This window comes from Felis catus, chromosome D4, assembly GCF_018350175.1.
Source record: "Felis catus isolate Fca126 chromosome D4, F.catus_Fca126_mat1.0, whole genome shotgun sequence".
Lineage (NCBI taxonomy): Eukaryota > Metazoa > Chordata > Mammalia > Carnivora > Felidae > Felis > Felis catus.
This window is the reverse complement of record NC_058380.1, coordinates 19,869,644-19,891,578: the sequence shown is the minus strand read 5'-3', so window position 1 is coordinate 19,891,578 and position 21,935 is coordinate 19,869,644. Positions and strand designations below refer to the sequence as shown.

At 40.3% G+C, this 21,935-nt stretch overlaps 1 protein-coding gene across 8 annotated transcripts in view; it reads right to left on the bottom strand.

The window, feature by feature from the left end:
* CEP78 (centrosomal protein 78) overlaps positions 1-21,898 on the bottom strand; it is a 34,651-nt gene extending 12,753 nt beyond the window's left edge. For 4 of the 8 annotated variants that reach the window (XM_045042796.1, XM_045042790.1, XM_045042793.1 and 1 more), the window contains exons 1-12: positions 21,501-21,898; positions 18,081-18,253; positions 17,913-17,985; positions 16,521-16,624; positions 14,909-15,083; positions 12,846-12,959; positions 11,239-11,303; positions 10,845-10,956; positions 9,268-9,285; positions 7,885-8,020; positions 6,373-6,418; positions 4,622-4,750 (exon numbers count right to left, since the gene is read on the bottom strand). In XM_045042796.1, the coding sequence (XP_044898731.1) occupies positions 4,622-4,750; positions 6,373-6,418; positions 7,885-8,020; positions 9,268-9,285; positions 10,845-10,956; positions 11,239-11,303; positions 12,846-12,959; positions 14,909-15,083; positions 16,521-16,624; positions 17,913-17,985; positions 18,081-18,253; positions 21,501-21,753 (1,398 nt within the window). In that variant the 5' untranslated portion in view covers positions 21,754-21,898. The remainder of the gene's footprint in view (positions 1-4,621; positions 4,751-6,372; positions 6,419-7,884; positions 8,021-9,267; positions 9,286-10,844; positions 10,957-11,238; positions 11,304-12,845; positions 12,960-14,908; positions 15,084-16,520; positions 16,625-17,912; positions 17,986-18,080; positions 18,254-21,500) is intronic. The other 4 variants (XM_045042792.1, XM_045042794.1, XM_045042795.1 and 1 more) reach the window with 3 other exon arrangements.
* Positions 21,899-21,935: the final 37 nt, after the last annotated feature.

Sequence of the window (21,935 nt, the reverse complement as noted above, 5' to 3'; positions counted from 1 at the left end):
ATTCATGCTCCTTAAAAAAAATATGGAACCAAAAAATTAGAAAGTAAAATTGCTTGACATTCTGTTACTTCAATAAGACTAATAATCAGGTTTTGGAGAAATTTTCCTTCATCTGCTCTCCTTCCCCTTCTATTCATTGGCTCGTCTGATTTTTTCTGGAACAAAGCTCCCATCATACTGTAGTAATAATTTTATGTTCAACTTTTTTTTTTCCATTTAACATTGAATCAATCATTTTTATATAATCAGGGGATTCATAACCTTGATTTTTTTAATGGTCTACAAAATATTCCACTGAGCAGGTTTCTCGGTTCATGTAATCATTCCTTTACATTTAAATTCTTTCCAACTTTTCAATATTATATAACAAAATACCTATTTTTAGGCATGAAGCCTTTTCCTTACATGTAAGAGTAATTTTCTTGCAATAAATCAATAAGAATGAGTTTGAGATCAAAGCAAATGAACACTTTTAAGGTTCTGCTATACTGATTTCCAAACTGCTTTCCAAAAGATTCCTAACATTTTAGACTGCTTTCAGCAATGTGTCACCTGGTATACTAACTTCTACTGTAACTGGTGGCTTGCTTCTTCACTTTAAAGTGCAAGAAATTTAGGGGCAGGGGTGTTTTATCCCAGCACACGTGTCTAGCACAAAGCACACAATAAGTAATTGCTGAATAAGGAAAACCCGTGCCACTCCAAGATATATGTGTGCGAAAGGCAGAAGGTTTTTCTCTAACTGGATAGGTGAAAACTTGCCATCTCCCTCAGTATGTACTGCTTTGCTTATAATTAGTAATCAAATTTCTCTTTTAGATTACTAGGTGGCTCAGCTGGTTAGGCGTCTGACTCTCGATTTTGGCTCAGGTCATGATCACACGGTCATGAGATTGAGCCCCAAATTGGGCTCCAATCTGGCATGGAGCCTGCTTGGGATTCTCTTTCTCTCTCTCTGTCCCTCCCCTGCTCAAGTCCACATGTGCTCTCTCTAAAAACAAAAACAAACAAAAAACAACAACAAATGAACAAACAAACAAACAAAAAAAACCATTCAGAATCTCTGTGGCTAAAACCTGACCCTACCCCTTGGCTCTATAACCTTTGACAAGCTAGTAACTCTAAGTCTCAATTTCCTTATCTATAAAATGAAGACAGGTTCCCACGTCACAGAGTTCTTAATGAGGATTACATGAGTTAACACATACATAATGCTAATGAATATATGTGAATACAAACAGCAATGGACTTAAAATCAAACAGTCTCCTCTCACTCACACATCCTGCCCCCAAGAGGCAAGCTTGCTTGCTCGCTTTTTTTTTTTTTTTTTTAAGTTTATTTATTTATTTTGAGAGAGATAAAGCAAGGACAGGAATGGGAGAGGGGCAGAGAGAGGGAGAAAGAGAATGCCAAGCAGGCTCTGCACTGTCAGCACAGAACCCGGTGTGGAGCTTGGATTCATAAACCTTGAGATCATGACCTGAGCCAAAATCAAGTGTTGGATGCGTGACTGACTGAGCCACCTCGGCGCCCCGAGGCAACCCTTATTTAAGCAGGTTTTATTTATTTTTTTTAAGTAATCTCTACACCCAATGTGGGGCTCGGACTCACAACCCTGAGGTGAAGGGTCACATGCTCCACCGGCTGAGCCAGTCAGGCACCCCTTTAAGCAGGTTTTAATTGTAAAATGTGATATCATACTAAAAGGTGCAAAGAATAAAACTGTCAGTGTCACAAATAAAGAGAACACTTACTTACGTAACTAGCACTCAAGCCTGTATATACAGCTTGTCAGCATCTCAAAAATCCCCATATCCTTTTGCCATAACAAGCTCCTTCCCTCCTCCCAGAGTTAAAGACCACCCGCATCCCTTACATGCACGCATCACTAAAAATACGCTCTGGTTGTGCCACCTTCTGAATTCACAATATATACAGTCCTCCAGTCAACACTGTTTTTAAAAATGCATCCACACCGTTGCCAGGGGCTCTGGCTCGTTAAATTTTATTGCTTTACGAATACACATAATTTATTTTTTTAATGTTTATTTATTTATTTTGAGAGAGTGTGAACTGGTGTGTGAGCACGCAAATACAGGAGGGGCTGAGACAGAGGGAGAGAGAATCCCAAGCAGGCTCTGCACTGCCAGCACAGAGCCTGCTGTGGGGCTCAATTTCCTGAACTGTGGGATCACGACCTGAGTCGAAATCAATAGTTGGACAATTAACCGACCGAGCCACCCAGGCGCCCCACACATAATTTAACTTTTAACTCTTAAGGGAGAGGAAGGCTCCCTGGAAGCTCGTGATGGACTGGTTTCTCTTAGGTGTGAAGAGGCAAAACTACATACTTGGAGCCCCAGTTCTCCCAGTTCTTTTTAAAGTAAAATTGTCTCATTTTAGGAGAATGAAGGTGGGATCGAGAGTTCACTCTCCCAACTATGAACTTTCCACATGCTCTCCTCGTTTCAGTCACATTTCTAACTAATGTCACCCTCTCTCCCACATGCACACCTGGGGGACACCCTCTCTCCCACATGCACACCCTCTGCCTGGGGGACAGGTTCCCCCTCAGCTGCTGCACATCTCTGTGCATATTCCAGGTTGTGGTTTTCCTCTAGTTTCTGGCTTCACACTCTTCTACTTGTCTTCTGTCTTTGCAAAAAATGTTGAAATCTCTTAATTGTTGCGGCTACGGTCTTAAAAATGTTAATACCATCATTTTTTCTAACTTTTTAGTGTTTATTTATTTTTGAGACAGAGAGACAGCATGAACGGGGGACGGTCAGAGAGAGAGGGAGACATGGAATCCAAAGCAGGCTCCAGGCTCTGAGCTGTCAGCACACAGCCTGATGCAGGGCTCAAACCCACAAACTGTGAGATTATGACCTGAGCCGAAGTCGGATGCTTAACGGACTGAGCCACCCAGGTGCCCCCCCATCATTTTTGTGTCTTGTCAAAATGGAGAAGAGCCAAAAGGATCCTCAACACATCTTGAATCAGCTGTTCCCTAGTTACAGTTCCTAACTCTCTTGGTCTTCCCCAATGCCTAGAGTCCCTTTTGCAAGTACAATCTCCCTAGTCTCTCCATGCAGGAAAGGAACCCCTATCTAAAATGACCATGAATGCAAATTAGATAGTCCAGGGTCTTGTTGCCACTCTGCAACTTAGTAACAAAGTACTTAATCGCTACAAATTGCTCATTTATAAGATGAAAGGGGTAATTGTTTTAAGTTTATTTAGAGAGAGAATGTGTGCACCCATGTACGAGTGTGCAAGTGAGTGGAGCAGGGATGGGAAGGGAGAATCTCAAGCAGGCTCTGCCCTGTCAGCACAGATCCTGATGGGGAACCTGATCTCACAAACCACAAGATCATGACCTGAGCCAAAATCAAGACCTGAGCCCAAATCAAGAGTTGGGCAGACGCTTAACCGACTGAGCCACCCAGGCACCCTGAAGTAGATAATTCTACATCAACTACACATTCCTCCCACTCTAACACTTCATCATTTTCCAAGTACTTATCTTAATTTCTCTCCATTATTGTCATTAATTTTAATTAAGAAAATAAAAATCTGGATTTCTTTTTTAAAAAAAATCAAATAGTAATTTCCACAGTCCTACAATAATGAGATAACTAGTTTTAAATCTGTCAAGTTTGGGGCGCCTGGGTGGTGCAGTCGGTTAAGCGTCCGACTTCAGCCAGGTCACGATCTCGCGGTCCATGAGTTCGAGCCCCGCGTCGGGCTCTGGGCTGATGGCTCAGAGCCTGGAGCCTGTTTCCGATTCTGTGTCTCCCTCTCTCTCTGCCCCTCCCCCGTTCATGCTCTATCTCTCTCTGTCCCAAAAATAAATAAACGTTGAAAAAAAAAATTAAAAAAAAAAAATCTGTCAAGTTTGACAGTAAAAGAAAACCATACTAAATCATTTTTAAAAATTAAATGTGGACTTTATAGCACAAAAAAAGACAAGGTCCTTCCCAAACGGTGTTTCCCTTATTTACTACAAATGTCAGCTCTGCATTAAAGTTGAAATAAAATAACTATGGTATTTTGAGGAGCTAATTTGCTATAAAAATCAATTTTTCTTTTCTGTCCAAACAGAAATATCAAATGACGTTAGAGGTCAGGTTTATTAGGCAATACAATATAGCTTCTTGAGTTTTTTTAATTTGGGAAGGGAGACTGTCAACATCCAAATCGTTTTTTCAATTTTTTTTTTTTTTAATTAAAAATGAGGTCATATTTTCCTCTTAGAAAAAGAAGAGTTCGGCGAGGACCTCCAATTTCCTGATCTGTAAAATAAGAGTACCAAATCAGCTGACTACATTCATTCAGAAGTCTGTTTCCTTGAGTTTATCTGACGATCATTAAGGTTCTCTCTACATCTAATAGTCTACGGTTCTAAGGAAAGTAAAATATATATTACTGATGACATGTTTTGATTTTCATTTCTTAGAATTCAAACGTCTACCTTTCGCCCCGGTCTAAGCTAAGGAACCACTGAGGGGAAGACAGAATCCATGTGTGAGCTTAGCCAGTGCTGTAATCAGGCTTCCGCCAGATAACCACCACAGTTTAAAAAATAATCTATGTATCTCTAAAGTGGTAACATTGTACCTGTAATGCTTCTTGCTTTAAACTGGTTTTCTCAGGCTCTTCTTGAACACTTTCAGAAGAATCTTCGACCTCTTCAATTTCTGAGGAAGAAGGACTCTCTACTGTCACAGTCACAGGAAAATTCGATTGCTTAGAGAAAGGAGACAGGGTTGTAGAAGAGATAACAAAAGCCAGAGAGTGATATTACAGAACATTTAACAAAAGTGATCTGAGGTATCATTATTTATAAATGTCTTCCACTGCTCCTTAGTCAAAAACAAGCAATGACAAAATAACAGTAACTTATTTTTGCTGTTACTGTACAGAATTCTGTTGTTAAGATTAATATTTGAAATCACCCATATTATTTTATAAAATTTCTTTCACATAAGCCAAGTGAGGAGCCAGGGTAAACATTTTTCTCAGATCAACTTTATACTGCAGACAAGAAATTTATTTTCCACCATTAGGCACAAAAGTCTAAAACAAAATGTAGTTTTGGAGGAAAATCCATCAGTAGGGGGACTGATAAAGAATTAGAAGAATAATTTGAAAGTCAACATATCTAGTGAATGCTAAACATGAGAATTTTAAAAAATAAATCACTTACACATACACAACTAAAACTGACCCATCAAAAACTTCATTTTATCATCCTTAAGCCACCTCAAGCCAAAACTAGGGTAAGAGTAATGTAGTTCTCCTGTAAAATTTCACTGCCACTGGAATGCAATTGAATATGATGTTTCCAAACATTAGAAAAATGACCTGGTCACACCCCATAAAAAGTCTACAGATTAAAAAGAGGTGCACTGGGATTCCGTAACTGCACAGAAGACACAACACTAGGGTCCCATTACGACCACAGGTAGCAAACCCCACAGGGCAGGAAAATCCCAACAGTAGGAAGAGGTGTGTGCCCCTTCCTCTGGGCATGAGGGGGGCAGGGCTCACACCCAGGGCGCTCTTCTCTCAGTCACAACAGTGTTACCTTATTCAGAGCAACTACGCAGTCTCCCAGGACAAGGGGAAGGAGAACCTGACACTCTGAGGGGATCGGCTGGTTTTAAGACCAGGAGACAGTAGGATAGGGGATGTGTGTGGCGTGGGTGGGAGAGGGAGAAGTGCTCTGAGAGAGTGGAAGCTTTGGGACTGGCCACTTTAATTTGCCTTCAGGATCTGGAACTTCTACATACAGCCCCCAAACAACATTTCTTGAAAACAGAAGGACATTCCTGAAAATGATAACTCCACATGTGGGGTCAGGAATGTCAAATTTGTTTCACTGGGTAACAGGTGACTCGTGAACTGGAGAATGGCTTCCCTGTTTACAGATGAAACCACAAGGGCCCCAGCATGTGCCACGTCCACACAACTACACAGTGTCACTGGAAGAGTGCCCTGACACATTTCAAATGGATTTATTTCAAGGAGGGAGATGTTCCCTGTAAGGTTCTGTTCAGTTTATTTTTTTATTTTTTGAGAGAGAGAGAGAGAGAGACAGGGGAGAGAGGCTGAGGGAGGGAGGGACGGAGGGAGGGAGGGGGGGAGGGGAAGGGAGAGGGAGAGAGAGAGACAGAATCTCAAGTAGGCTCCACGCTCAGCTCGGATCCCACGACCCCTGGGATCGTGACCTGACCCGAAATCAAGAGTTGGACGCTCAACCGACTGAGTCACCCAGGAGTTCCTGTTTAGTTTGAAAAGCAAAGAGAACGTCCTCCCACCTTTCCCACTTCAACCTTCTACATACTGTAAATATGAGAACTACATACCTGCAAATGATTATACACGTCACGAGTTTTGATTAACGGAAAACCCCTGAAGAGATACCAACAAGTTCAGTTATACTTTGATGTGAATACATCACTAGTTAACCTCAGTTAACAAAACTTGTATTATGTACAATAATACTATTAAGAATACATACGAATTGTGTATAAACATGAGTAAGTTCAAAATAAGGACCTGCGAGGCTCCGCTATGGAGAAAATTGAACAGAATTTAGCAGACTGCCTTGTGGTAACTCTCTGAACCGCTGAGAGGTGTCTCCACTTCCTATGTTCAGGATGGTTGAGATTTCCAATCTAACTTCTTTAACTGATAATCATTCTCCAGTTGACAACTCCTTGTGATCAGAATGACTTGAGATGACTAAGTATCATGAGAAGAAGATATGAATCCACAAAGCTATAAAACTAAAGTGCAAGACTGGGGACTCAGAACTATAGTTTACACAACAATACTTCACATCACCATTTGTGAAAAGGTACAGCAGTCACTTGCCCAGCGGAGATTATATTCATCAACTTAACATGAGCTACTGCACAGTTAATTTACACAGCACCTACTTCAAGCCTTATTGAAAATCAACTCTTCGTTTTCTTAAGCAATTGCTCATCCTCAATTTCTTGACTACTACCAGGTTAAGTTACTTGAAAATAATCTATAGCAAGGCCTATAGATTTACTATTTACTCTATTTACTCAGCAAGCCTAAAATTATAGTTTAATCGTGTAAAGAGACTTTATAAAAAAAATTTTTTTTAATGTTTATTTATTTTTGACAGAGAGAGAGACAGAGCATGAGCACGAGAGGGGCAGAGAGAGAGGGAGACACAGAATCTGAAATAGGCTCCGAGCTGTCAGCACAGAGCCCGACGTGGGGCTCGAACTCACAGACCGCGAGATCATGACTTGAGCCGAAGTTGGACACTCAACTGACTGAGCCACCCAGGTGCCCCCGTGTAAAGAGACTTTTATACTTCTAGGACAAAAAATTATTCTGCACAGTTATCCCCAGGTAAGTACTCAGCTAAAACTAGTTATATCTAGTTTGTTTTGCTAAATCTGATTCACTGAAATGAGTTAAGCCGGGTGACTGAGTTAGATTAAGTCTAATTCATACTCCCCATCCATTCTGCACTAAACTATTCTCCATGCCTAAAATGTCTTTTTTCCCTATTCCTATAAACCCAAGCTCCTACTCTTGCACTGTAGGGACTGGCTCAGTCACAACTGCCTTTAATGAAACCTTTATCACCTGCCCAAGTGAAGATAATTTTATCTCCTCTGGATTCCCACAGGGTTACCTTTGTTGTGACACTTAAGAAATAACTTGAAACTCCCAATTTTTTTGTTTTTGCTTTTCTTCCTTAAAGGACTCATTAGGCAGAAGTGTGGGTTATCGTTCTTCCTCTACAGAAACCACCAGAGACCTCCCACATAATAGAAGCTCCAAAATGAAGAATGGTGAACGACTACAGACAGGGACTAAAGATGCCCTACCTGCTCCTTTTTGCACGTTCTGCTGTGCGCCACGGCAGGAAACCAGACACACCAGGAGGCAGAGGTTCAGGAGCATAATTGTCTTTACCAAGGGAGTGTTTTCTTCCGTTACTTACAGGTTTCTTTGTACCCAATCCTATGTTTGCAAAAGCATTAAAAGAAAAAATCAAGATGCACTAAAGGGCAACAGAGCGATCATCACATGTTCACACTTTTAAAAGAATAAAACAGGCAACTGACAATGATGCAAAAGCCATTAAGAACAAGATTTTGTAAAAACACTGGTAACGTTTAAAAATACAAGTCCTCTCCAGTAACAAGTTACCATTTTAACTAAAATATTAAGTATGTGAAATGTACAAAACATGCAAAAGTAAATAAAAAATATATCCCAAAGAATGAAATATGCATGATACATTTCTTGTATCATGCAGAAACATTCAGTTTGCTGAATCTCAGAATAGCTTTGGTATATCTGAGTCTCCAAGGTAGAGCAACACTGATAGATCCGTGACTCTGCCAAACGGGATCTGAATTAGAACAAAATTTCAATTTGAGATTCATTTTTCTATGTGAAAATGATAAAAGTAACAGGACTGAAGCTTGTAACAGGCAGATGAGTCAATGTTACCCTCTTCAAGTCTGCTGACCCTCATTACTCATTTATTTTCATATAGAAAACAAAAGAAATCACTGGATAGAAGAGCAAGATATGGAGACTTAGCCTATATTTCAATACTGAAGAGTCAAGTATCCTTATGAACTATCTGGTAACAAAACTAGAACCACATGCTAATATACTTTATTTAGAATAAACCATATATTAAAATTGACCTACATTTAAAGATTTATTTTTTTCTATGTTACTGAAAACAAGTAATATGGGTTGGTTCTATTCGTTCTTCAAGTCTGTTTCACTATACTACTTTAGCAGCATCAGGAAAGTATGTGAAATAAAGTGTAAGGGGTAATACAGAGCAAATATTTCATAGAGTATAGCTTACTGGTAATCACCACATGACCCCTGTATGTTTTCTCTGGATACATTTACACGCCTCTTAAAATACACAGAAGCTCCATTCACCATGTGCTATGTTTTGTTGTCTAACTTAATTACTCTCAAGCAAATAGTGTTCATCATGTATGTGGTTTATATGTATACAACTTTCCCCTTACTTTCAGAAACTAATGCAAATGTCATTTTTAAGTAAACAAAAGAATTTACACTTATCTTGTTAGGAGATTAAAAAAAAAATCCCATAAAAGTTCCTATCTTCTTTCTGCACACACAATTACAATATGAATATGAAACAACTCACACAATTATTTAACCCCTATACTCACCTGGATCTAACTATATAGCCAGACGCTGATTTGGCTTACCTCTATGTCTCCATATAACTGAGGCAAATACAGAAAAAAGCCCAAGAAATAAAATTACTCTTAAAACAGCTCAGTGAGCTTGTAAACTTCAGTCACATTTCCACTTTGTTTAATCATGCTAAGAAAAAATTTTTAAATTTTTATTCTCATTCCACAAAGTCCTGTTATATACTTCCAGGTACTAAAATTACAGGAATCTGAATATAACATATAGATATATTTCTTTTTCCTATAGATAGCTCTACTTCTAATATTATATCAAAATACCGACTTAGACACTTTTTTCTTTTGAGAGAGAGAGAGAGAGAGTGAGAGACAGCGTGCACCAGCAGAGAAGGGGCAGATGGAGAGAGAGAAAAAGAATCTTAAGCAGGCTCCATGCTCAGCAGAGTGAGACGCAGGGCTGGATCCCACAACCATGAGATCATGACCTGAGCCAAAACCAAGAGTCGGACACTTAACCAAGTGAGCCATCCAGGCGTCCCCCAACTTAGACACTTTTATAAATGTTTTACACACGACATAAACTTTTAATAATAATACATAGTGTGATATCACAAATATCAACTTTTTTGTATATATTAACTACTAAAATATCACTGTTTTAAAATAAAAATTGGTAGATAACTGTAAGCTTTCTTTTGATTTAATAAACACTCTTTAACTCCTATTTAATATTTTGTTGATCAAACAAGCTGATTAATGGAGAATCACAAACATGTATCTTTTAGTGGTAAAAAAAAGCAGTTATACTTATGAAAATGTTTACAATATTTTTCACTAATTTATTTATTTTTTAAGTAGGTTCCATACCCAATGTGAAGCTTGAATTCATGACCCTGATATCAAGAGTCGTATGCTCTACTGACTGAGCCAGGTACGCACCCCAAATTTTTCAGTAATTAAAAAAATGGACAAATCAACTCAGTGAAACCTTGTGAATACATTAAAAAGTATAACTATGAACCATACAGAATTTAAATTTAGTTTAAAATGAAGTGAAAGGGGGTGCATAGGTGGCTCAGTGGATTACGTGCTCGACTTCGGCTCAGGTCATGGTCTCAGGGTTCATGAATTTGAGCCCAGCGGCTCTGTGCTGACAGTGCAGAACCTACTTCAGATCCTCTGTCCCCCTCTCTCTGCCCCTCCCCAGATCACATGCGTGCGCTCTCTCTCAAAAATAAATAAACACTTAAAATAAAATTAAAATGAAGTGAAAATAGAAAAGTGGCAAATTATACTTAAGTCACATGGAATTATGTTAACAGACAACAGAAGGAGAAAACGAAAATCTTAACAAAGAAATATATTCAAAATAATGAATTTTCTATGAAACATAACGTTGCTTAACTAAAAAAATAGAAACATTATTATCTCTTTTTAAAAATTATTTCTACATTCTATAAATTCGCATAATCTGTATAGAACATTTACAGTCTTTCTAATCTGCACATCGTCAATATTGGTCGTTACCCCTGATGTCATATAATGAGAAGAGATTTCAGTTTTAGCACCCTGGAACACATAAGGGGTGTAAGCTCTAGTAGGTGCTAAAAAGCCAGGCTAGAAAGAGTTACCGATTCTAATAGTAGCTTTCCCTTTTCGACCACTTCCCAGAACTATAGTTCTCTTTTTCTGTCTAGCAGTTTTGAATGGTTCCTTCACTGATGGAGAAGTGATCCACTGGTACTGGAAGAGAAATAATACATACGCATTTCAGTTACAGGTAATTTATGAGGTTTGATCTCAACTGGAAATTCAGATATTTTAAGTTAATAAAAGGTTTACTATCTGCATTTCTGAGACCGTATATTAAAGAATCACACAATTTTTTCAAAAACAGAAGGCCATTTGATTTGACTTATTTGGTTTAAGATGGCAGAAAAATGCCTTGATAGTTTTATTAGGAAAAAAAAAAAAAAGAAAAACATGCAATTAACGAAAAATTCTTCCTAGAGAACTACGTGTTACCTCTGACTTGGCACTCCTTCCATTCTGGAGAACTTTTTTAATAACTGCTTTCATCACAGAATGATCTAAAGTGAAATAAAATTGAAATTATAGTAACTGCTTCCCAATGAGTGGTTATGCCCATTTAAAAACAAAAGCCAACTAATTACTGCTCTTCACATAAAATTAAGTATAAGACCCACATTATGCAGTTACTTACCTATTTCCCCCTTTGAGTATTCTAATTTCTTCCTCAAAAACCTAAGATGAGAGTATGCCTCCTCCCATATGGTCCCCGATGACTTCTATTTTGGCAGCAGCCGAGATAAAATCTAGACACTTTGTCTAAAGTGTCTTTGATAGCTTTGGCTATAAAGCAAAGAGTCTGGGGCCACTGTCCAGATGCTTAGATACCTAACAGGTGCCTAATCCATCAAACCAAAGTCCTGAGTCTCTCAAAGCTGCCCCTCTCCTCAGCCCCCCTTTTCTCAGTGAGTGGTACCAACCAGTTGCACACATAATCATCTAGGACTTGCTTATTACTATCTCCTTCATACCTCATATCTGATCTATCCATAAGTCTTGTTAGCTACACCCTCAAAACACAACCTGAATTCAACCGCTCACCAGTTCCAACCTTCCACCCTAAGCTAAGCCAGAAACAGCCCTGATTTGGACTCCTGACTGGAGTGACAGTCTCCTGACTGGTCTCCCCATTTCCCTTCTTTATCCCCCACGCCCATTCCCAAGTCTATTCTCTACACCAGGGTCATCTTACTGAAACGCTATTCAGATCAAGCCTTTCCCACCTCAAAACCCTCTGCTCACACAGAGTAATTCATGGCCTTACTGGGGCTTTCCAAGACCTTACAAGATCATGGCCCTGGCCACCAACATGACCTCACTGCATACCATGCTCCTTCACTCAGTGTTCTGGCTATGGCGGCCTCTGCACTTTTCCTTAATACTTTACCCACCCTGCCACCTATGTACCTGCACACATAGCCTCCTGGTTCTGGAACGTGCTTTCTCCAGGTCTCCCATGGCTTACCACTTTTCACTTGGGTGTCCCCTCAAATGTCATTTCTCCAGCGAAGCTGTCCCCTGACAAATCTAATACAGCCCTACTGCCCCATTCAATGTCTTCACCTTAAGGTGTTTTTGTACTTCCTGCTATCTAAAAGTACACTACTTATCTGTCTACTCATTTCTACCTGAACCCTTCCACTGGAAGGAGGACAAGACTTTTGAATATCCGATTCACTGCCACATTCCTAGTGCCTAAAACCTGTGTCTGGAACACAGAAAGGATTCAAAAATTACTCAGTAACTTAGAAATGAGTGAAATGCTCTTTCCAAGAATGCAAAGGTTCCACAAGGAGGAAATAGCTCTCTTGGTGGAAGCAGGTTCATTATCTAGATTCAAGTCTATACAGAGTGGCGGCCAAGAGCAATTTACAAGTATCAATTCACTTTAGTAAATTATCTGCTAAAAACACAAGGGAAGTACAAGATTCAACACAGTATAAGATTAGGAAAGTAAACACATTAAATTTTAAACACTGTCAACACATGAACAAATTCTTTGTTTTGCCATTCGTTAATCGATTAAAGAAGATGTGACATACCAACAAGCGGATTTTTTCTTATATCCAGAATGACCAGAGTTCTATTGGTTTCCAGGGCCTTTAGTAAAGCCTTTGCTCCTTCATTGGTGAGGCCACATTGCTGCAGGTCAAGTGCTTTTGATGAAAGACAAAAGGTCACTTGCCAACTCTACACAGATTTAACACACAGTCAACTGTCATGTATTCCTGCGTGTAAGATTTTGGTACAAGCCTAATCATGGCAGGGTTTTAATCTTGGACGTGGAAAAAAGAAAAACAGAAAAGTATACACACACATAATACAAAATCCAGTAAAAAATTCTTGGATGTGCCTCAATTATCCTGCCCGTAGTACCAACATATCACCCAACATACTTTACGATTACATAGTTGAAGAATGACTGGATATAGTCTATGAGTGAAAAACATCACAAAAGGAATCCCAGTTCATAATCAGCAAGAATGCTGGTGGCAGTGGGACCTCATATACAAAAACTCGGTGGAACTCAGAAACTGCACTGCATCCTTTTGATATGATCTTGAGCTCCAAATCACTCTTGAAATGAGTTGAAAGAAAAAAGCCAAATAGCAGATTTGTAATAAGTGTTAGTTTTAGAACAAAAAAGACAAAGAAAGATGTCTCAAGAGGATGTAAACAATAACAAATCCAAACAATGTGTGAACAGGGAACATATGCTAAGAACTTATCAACAAAGAATGATAGTCAAGAACACCCTCTTTAAAAGGTCAAAGAACAGAACAAGTGATCAGAAACACTAGTAGTTCATTTAAACCAAAGGGATCATCACAAAAGCACAGGCATACAAAACATTACATAGGAGGAAACTATCATATGAGCCCTTTTCTAAAAGTGTCGTGTAAACCATTACATTAAAGTAACTGGAGGCTTTTAAAACCCCAGGGTACAAAGAAGTGAGCCAGATATATGGAAATGATATGAAGCAACCCTTACAAACTCTTACTATAGAATGGACAGAGGATACAATTAATCAACTAGCTAAATTACTAACAATAGTTAATTGTCACTACTATATACACTGAATACAAATTAAAACAATATAATATGATTGTTCTACCAGATTAGGTCAAGGTCATACAAACAAAACCTTTAGGATGTGCATGCCCTTTTGACCCAACAACTCCCTAGGCAAGGGTATGTATCAGAGTACTGTTTTTACATGAAAAACTGCAAAGAGCTCCTATATCTAGCAAGAATGAGTAAGCTGAGTGTACTATGGCATATTCATGCAATGGAACTCTGAACAGTCACTAAAAATGATGTGGTAGAATAGAAATTTAGTGACTCATTAAGTAGCTCATACTATATGAAATGAGAAAAGTTATAAAATCTGGAGTAACCCTACTTGCATAAAAGAGGGAGGGCTACTAACTTTTGTTTGTCTTATAGTTTTTAAAAGTGACACAAGCCAGTGCTCGTGAGGGTAGAGGCCTCACGGACACTGTTAAGGTGGGTTATAAATCGGCACAGAATTTCTGAATGGTGATTTGGCAACATGCAATAAATGTCTTAAAAATGTCATCTTATGAGGTCATTCCACTTTTAGTAACTTAATCTACATAAGTAATACCAGTGGATGCAGAGATGTATGAACAAAGTTTTCACCACACATTGTTTCCTACAGGGAAAAGCACAACTGTCTACGTCTATTTGCAAAGAATGATTACACTATTGCATGTCAATATAAATGGAGTACCACAGGATACATCATTAATTACAAGAGCATGAATTAGTAAGTGCGCTATGAGTCCACTTTTTTAGTCTCTGAAGTATACGAGGATATTTGTAGAAAAATAAAACACTGAAAGTATACCAAAAATGAACAGTGATTGCGTCTAGGTATTAAGATTATGGGTAATTGTGTTTTCTTGTTACTCTGTATTTTCTGTGAAGAATAAATATATGTAATTCTTAGGAAAGCTGTAAAGCACAGTAAAAGGTACTGGAAAAATAAGGCTTTGAAAAAAATCCTATGACAATATCATGCCAAAAGCTAAGCATATTTAGCATTTAAAAATTCACTATTTTCCATTTTAGAATTTACCTCTAAGCCATAAATCATCACTGAGAGATTCTGCAAAAGCACCTGCGCCAAGGTCACCAATGAGCGTGTTGCAATTCAAAGTGATACGCCTCAAACCAGCCATACAGTCCAGGTCAGGTCTCCTATAACGAAGACTCTCAGCCCAGGTTTCTTCGTGCCTTCTCATGGTCTGATACTTCAAAGATTTAAGAGGATGAAATGAAGACGTTTGAATAAGGAAACAGGGGAGGCCTACTGAAGATGGCTTAGCATGTCACGGTCAACCCAAGAGATTTAACAGTCGATTCGAGTTTAGGAGTCCAGTGACCCAGATTCTAGTTTGCCAGCGATTGGTTAGATTCTAGCCACTGGATGACCGCTGATCAGTTATATAAACTTTGGCAATCAATTACATTCTACAAATTTTATTTTCCTTATCTCCAACTCAGGGAATTAGTTCTAAATTCTGTTATTGCTGAGGCTGTCCTCAGTATCATTCTGTCCTCCGGTGGTCTCCAAACACCTGATTGGGCATCCTGCAAGTGCACTTTCTGCAACACGTATCTTATTGATTGAAAAATTATACACAGGAAGTTCTGTACATATATTCCGTGTACATTATAAACTCTCAAGGTATTTTTTAAATGATACAAAAACAAATACAGGGGGTCTAATATTTTCTTTCCCTAACCCAGGGGATCTTGCTTACTACTTTAAGGTATGTACACTAACTTCAGTGGCCTGCAACATGCAAAGGCAGTTTGACATGCTGTAGGAAATTGATGGTTTGATTTTTAACCAGAGATATAGTCAGAAAGATATATTTATTTCTCTACATTCATAAGATAAATTTTGGTTACAGGGAACACTGACTTTCAAAGAAAGCAATCTTACTACATGCTCGAACAACAAAAGACTCAAAGTTCCTGTGACACTCTAAAATGGAAAATCGTTGGTGTTTTTCTATTAACAATAACCTATAAAAGCAACAAGTGGGAATCACAGCAAAACACTTACATGGTGCTTATTATGTGCCAGGCACTATTTTATACAAATTAGTTAGTTTAATACAAAGCACAGAGGCTAAGTAATATGTCCATGGTCATAAGCTATGAAATTGGAGAGTTGGAATTTGAACCTAGGCTATTTGGTTTCAGAATCCATGCTCTTCACTGTTTTCTGTATCCTGGGTCAATGGACTTGCTCTGTATAGGCCCAAAGGTAAAACTTTCAGCTTTGGGGGCCATACAGTTTCTGTTGCAACTACTCAGCTCCACTGGGATAGGATGAAAACAGTCACAGTCGCTATATAAGCAAATGGGTGTGGCTATATTCTAAAAAAACTATTTATCACAGGTGATGGGCTATTTTCAGTAACTCAAAATACATGACAGTATTGTTTATGATGTATTTATACATGAAATTTCTTATTTCTAGGAATAAGTGAACTACCTTCACTAAATGGCAAATCCCAAACTGAAAACTGGTCATATTCTTTCAAGAAAACTAAAACTGCAAGCACATGTATCAAAGGACAAAAACAAAACAAAACAAAACCCCTGCCATCTTGAATCAAAATAATAATGTTTCAATCACATAATACGTTTTCATGAAAGTTTAAACGTAAAGTCACCTTTAAGATCTTGGCCATGTGATCTGCTCCCTGCCACGTCAGATTACAGCCCGTGAAGTTTACTGTCTTAAGAGTGATACAGTTCTTTATGCCTTGACAAATAACTAAAAGGGAAAACAAAACAAAAAAACAAAAAAACAAAAAAACACACATACAATAAGATGAAGAGCCTATACAGTCTGGTCAATCCTGACATCTTTGCTTTTCCTGAGCCTATTGGAGGTTTACAGCTGTATTCTTAAATTCACTATCTACAGTCTTCCCAGACAACTGATGGGTTGGTGCATTCTAAAATATGTCAGCAACAGAGGCTCCTGGGTGGCTCAGTCAGTTAAGCATCTGACTTCAGCTCAGGTCGTGATCTCACGGTTTGTGGATTTGAGTCCCATGTGGGCTCTGGGCTAACAGCTCAGAGCCTAGAGCCCGGAGCCTGCTTTGGATTCTGTGTCTCCCTCTCTCTCTGCCCCTCCTCTGTTCATGATCTGTCTGTATCTCTCAAAAATAAACAAATGTTAAAAAAAAAATTTAAATATGTCAGCAACAAAGTGTTATTCCAGTTTACAGCAACAGTTTAATTCTATTTAGATGCTAAAAATGAATACTGCAAACACTGAAAACTTTATTCCCAACTAGTCAGTAAAGTACTATATACCTTTTGGGACATAAGAAAGAGAAACCTAAAAAGCCTAAGATTCTTCCTAGTTTCATTTCCAGTGATACAACCCAAACTCGGTTATCAATCAATTTAAATGTCAACTATAAACCCAGAGTTTTATTAGGTGCTATGAAATATACTAGAGCAATATAAGATGGAAGATGTCAAACTCTTAGTTCCTTCAAATTAAGATGCAGTCTTCCTTACCACCCCAGACTCTACTGGACACAGTGAACACACACCAATTCTTCAGGACCCCAATCAACAATCACCTTCTCCGTGATTATTTCCACGATACGCTCCTACCAACACCACTGAGTTTGCTGATCTTTGCACATGTTCCCTATTTTAGTACATAACATAGTGCATTACATAATTATGACTGCATATGAATAGTTTTAGCTATTTAAAGATAAGGATTTTTTTTGTCTTTACATCTTGCTATTTCCTTTCCCATAACATTTCTTGAAAAGAAAAAGGTGAACAAACACAAAAAAACAGAATAGTATATATGTGTGTGGCTTGTGGCTTAACACAATCTTAAGTCGAACTGGTTCAGAGTATACAGCATGACAGACTTTTGGCATACAAGTGAGATGAGGCCAAGGTTTTAACAGGCACAAGAGACAATCCAGGTAGAGCAGCACCAAGAAAAGGTACAGACAGCAGTTAACATGCGTGCAGGGAAACATGAGACCAGTCTGACGGGAGGAGACTTAAACAAGATTGAAACTTACTCTCTAAACCTCCATCTCCAATTGGACAATTTGCAAGAGACAGGTGCACCAAAGTAGCCGATTTATTCAATCCCTTTAAGGGGGAGAAAAAGTTAAAAATTTTACAGGCTCAGTTTACCCTCTAAAGCAAATATCCAGTGTTTGCAGGACACACTGGAGAAGGCTTACCTTTGTCAAAACAGTTAAATCTCTCTCTCTCAGAACTAGTCCATTTAACTCTAGGTTCTTCAGAGCGTTTGATATACTTAAACAGCATTTGAGGGCTTTACATAACTGGAAGGTCACATCTTTGCTTCTTATTGCAGGAACACGACTTCTGCAAACTTTATTTCTGTCACAACCTAAAACAAAAATTATTGTAAAATATGTATTGTCATCATTAGAAAATATCTACTCAGCGCTAAGGTACAAAAATGAATCCTGCTCTTAAAGTCCTCCTTGAGGGACACATGTAAACTCAAAAAGTCAATCACATGACTTACAGAAACATAAATTACATGCAAAGAGGTTCCTGTGAAAACAAAAAGTTTTATCTAAGTGATGGCTTCAAGGCAACGCTGAAGTTGAATCTAGAAAGAGGAGAATGACCACATAAAGTCTGCGTGGGAAGTGCAAAGACGTCCGAGCCTGGCACCTGCCGGCCACAGAAAATATTGCAGGTGGGAACATCTAAAGGCCAGGGTGCAAGGGGGAGGAGAAAGAAATTAAAATGGAGAGGTTGGCCCAAATCAGCCTGGGATAAAAAGCCGATGGCTTTTATCTCATAGGTAAAGAGGACCAGGGCTACCAGGGGCACAGTAAGGGTGCCTCTACAGGTTAGAAAAACGTACCTAAATCAGATAGATTAGAAAAAGCATCCCTTCCCCAAGGTCAACCAGCCCCTTGGGGCTTTAGTAGAGCACGGCTCAGATTCCATGCTTCTGTGTAGGACACAAGCTGTGCAGCCAATGCATGCTGATCCTGTGCCGGTGAGCCATTATGAGCATTATTTTAAGGACACGTTTTCATTTTAGAAGATCACAGAAGCCCAGTAGGCAGATGAATGGAGAGAGAAACTGAGCTCAGTGGCAGCAACAACTGGTTACAAGCTGGTGAGAATAAAGACACAGACCTAGGAGGACAAAATGTATAGTCTGGACCCACGGGATGCAAGAGAAAACAAAGGTTCAGTGAAGGGATTCTGAAGAGAATGGTCTGTGTGATACATTTTTCATACACTCACTGTGAAGTATGAGGCAAGATTAAGTACAATGGCCTTGACTTTGAGATCCCTTCCAACTGTAATTTCTTCTGATTTCTAAGTTATTACTTTGGTTAAGTCAAGTCGCTCCAGAGGAACAGAACAGTTCCTAAACCTGAATGAGATGTAGACAATAATCTCACTTCTCTTCACCAGAGGACAAATTGAGATGTCCCTGCAGAAGAGATAACAGATGACATGAAACCCAGAAGCTAGAAAAGGGCCAGGCACATGACAAGTGTTCAGATTTAAAAAAAAAAAAAAAAAAAAAATTAATGTTTATTTATTTTGAGAGAGAGAGAGAGAGAGAGAGCGAGCGAGCGAGCTTGAGAGGGGAAGGGCCAGAGAGAGAGGGAGACACAGAATCTGAAGCAGGATCTAGGCCCCGAGCTGTCAGCACAGAGCCCGATGCGGGGCCCGAACTCACGAACCATGAGATCATGTCCCGAGTCGAAGTCGGAAGCTTAACCGACTGAGCCACCCAGGCTCCCCCGAGTGTCCAGATTTTTAAAAAAAATAAACCAGTAGTTTATTTCCTCTCCTGTATCTTCACACCTTCCCAGTGTGCTGGCTACTTTGCGTCAGCTTATAAACATACTCAAATGTGCCCATTTAAAAAACATCTTTTAGGGGTAGGATTTTCTAGATCTTCTTTGTGGGTTACCTTAGTTTCTCCCATGCCTTCAAACACTCCCCCATAGAGCCCAGATCTGCACCTGGAGCCCAGAGTTATCTAGACACACGTTTGGATGCCCCACAGGACCGTCTTAAAGCATTAAGGATGAAGCGAGATCTTCTCCCTGACCCCAGACCCCAATCCGCTCCTGCTGTGTTGTGTCTCACAGAAGGGTGCTCCTATACATTGTCACCTAAGCTTGCTGTCCCCCGTCCTTCTAACTGGTCCCCAGGTCCCATCCATTTGTCTCTTTGATATCTCAGATTACAATTCGCCCTCCTCCCAATCAACTTGCCCTCCAGATGGAAGTCAGAGCAAGCTTCTAAATCAAAAGTCCACCTCAGCATCCTTGAGTGCCTCTCACAGCCGTTAGGATAAACATCCATCCACTGGATAGGACAAACAAGGCCCCTCCCTGTGTGGCCCCCACCAGGTTTCCTGTCTCAGCCCTCCCTTCTTTAAACCCTAAATTGCAGTCCTCCACCTTAGTTTTGCCATATTTTCTTACATTTCTCAAACGTGGGCACAAGCAGCTCCCTCCTGCCATTTGAGCAGCTCCCACACAACCTTACAAAGGAGGCAGCTCCTCCAAGAAACCCTCCCTAACTTTCCCTTCTAACATTCTCAGCTTTACAGCACTAGAGCTCACTTCTTCCAGAGCCCTAACTTCGGTGCTAGTGTTTACTTGCTGCCTCTCCCAGCAGAAGAGGAGATCCTCCAGGGCAGGAACCTTGTCTCCTGCAGTGCTGGGTGCTGGCTGAACTCATTCCAGTGCCAGGACACTTGTATGCCAACAACCTGCTTAATTTTTAGGGGTAAAAAGTATTTATTGATTTATTAAAGTTCCAGTATAGTAAACATACAGTGTTATATTAGTTTCAGGTGTACATTATAGTGATTTGAGAATTCTATACATTACTCGGTGCTCACCACAGTTAAGTGTACTCTTAACTCTAACAACCCATGGAAATGTTAATTTACAAGTGTGGGGATTGTAGTTTAAAAGTAACTTGCTCCCACCACACAGAGTGTAAACCCTGGAATTCAAACCCTAGGCTGCCTTCCCATCTGTGCTCTTTCCACTATGTATGATTAAACAAACAAACAAAACAAAAAGGTTTTTTTGATTAACAGCCATGTCTTATTCAAAAGGAAATGGTGCAAAAGGCTGGGATGTATCAGTTTTCCTAATGCTTTGTTCTGTATCAGACTAAATCATAGGGTTTAGTCTGGATTAAGGGTGAAGTGGGGTATCCAATCGTGCGTGCTAGACAGCTCTGGGCCCCAGGTGCAGATCTGGGCTCTGTGGGCGAGTGTATGAAGGCTTGGGAGAAACCAAGGTAACCCAATAGGTAACATACGTCGAATGCTTAATTATGTCCCAAACTGCGCTAAGTGCTCTACAAGCATTAACTTGGTGCATCTTTGTAATCGCCAGGCACAGCACGTCCTGTTAGTTTATATTACGAAAGAGACCGCTGAGACCCGCAGGCCTTAAGTGACTCAACCCGGGCCCCCCGAGCTGGTAAGAGTCCTAGGCCGGACGCCCCGTGTGCTGCACACATACCCGGGCACGGCACACCCGTGCCTGCGCCCAGCCTCCACCTGGCACCGTCTAAAATCTCGCGCCGCGGCACCGACACGAGGACCACTGTTGGCGGGAACTACAAACCTATTTCGCCAAGCCACGGCTGGAAGAAGCTCTTGATGGAGATTAGGGGCAGATCTTTGTTAATCTTGAGGGTGCTGAGGAGCGGCGCCCAGTCCACGACGCGCAGGCGGTCGGCATTGAAGTCCAGCACGCCCTCCCGCAGGCAGGCGCGCACCGAGGGCAGCGGCACTGAGTCCTGCAGCGCGCATAGGTACTCGTAGTGCGAGAAGAAGTCGGCCGCACTGTCGCGGCGCAGCTTCACCGAGTCGATCATGGCCCGGGGACGGCCTCGGGGGACGCCGGCGGCGGAGACAATGCCCGCTGGCGCCCCAGAACGCCGGGTCGTCGAAGGCCTGGCTGCTGCGATCCCACGGCTGCGCAGGAGCGGCGGCTCGGCCAGAAGACTCACAGCCCCCGGCCCCAGCTAGGCCCACCGACGCCGCGCTCGCGCGCCGC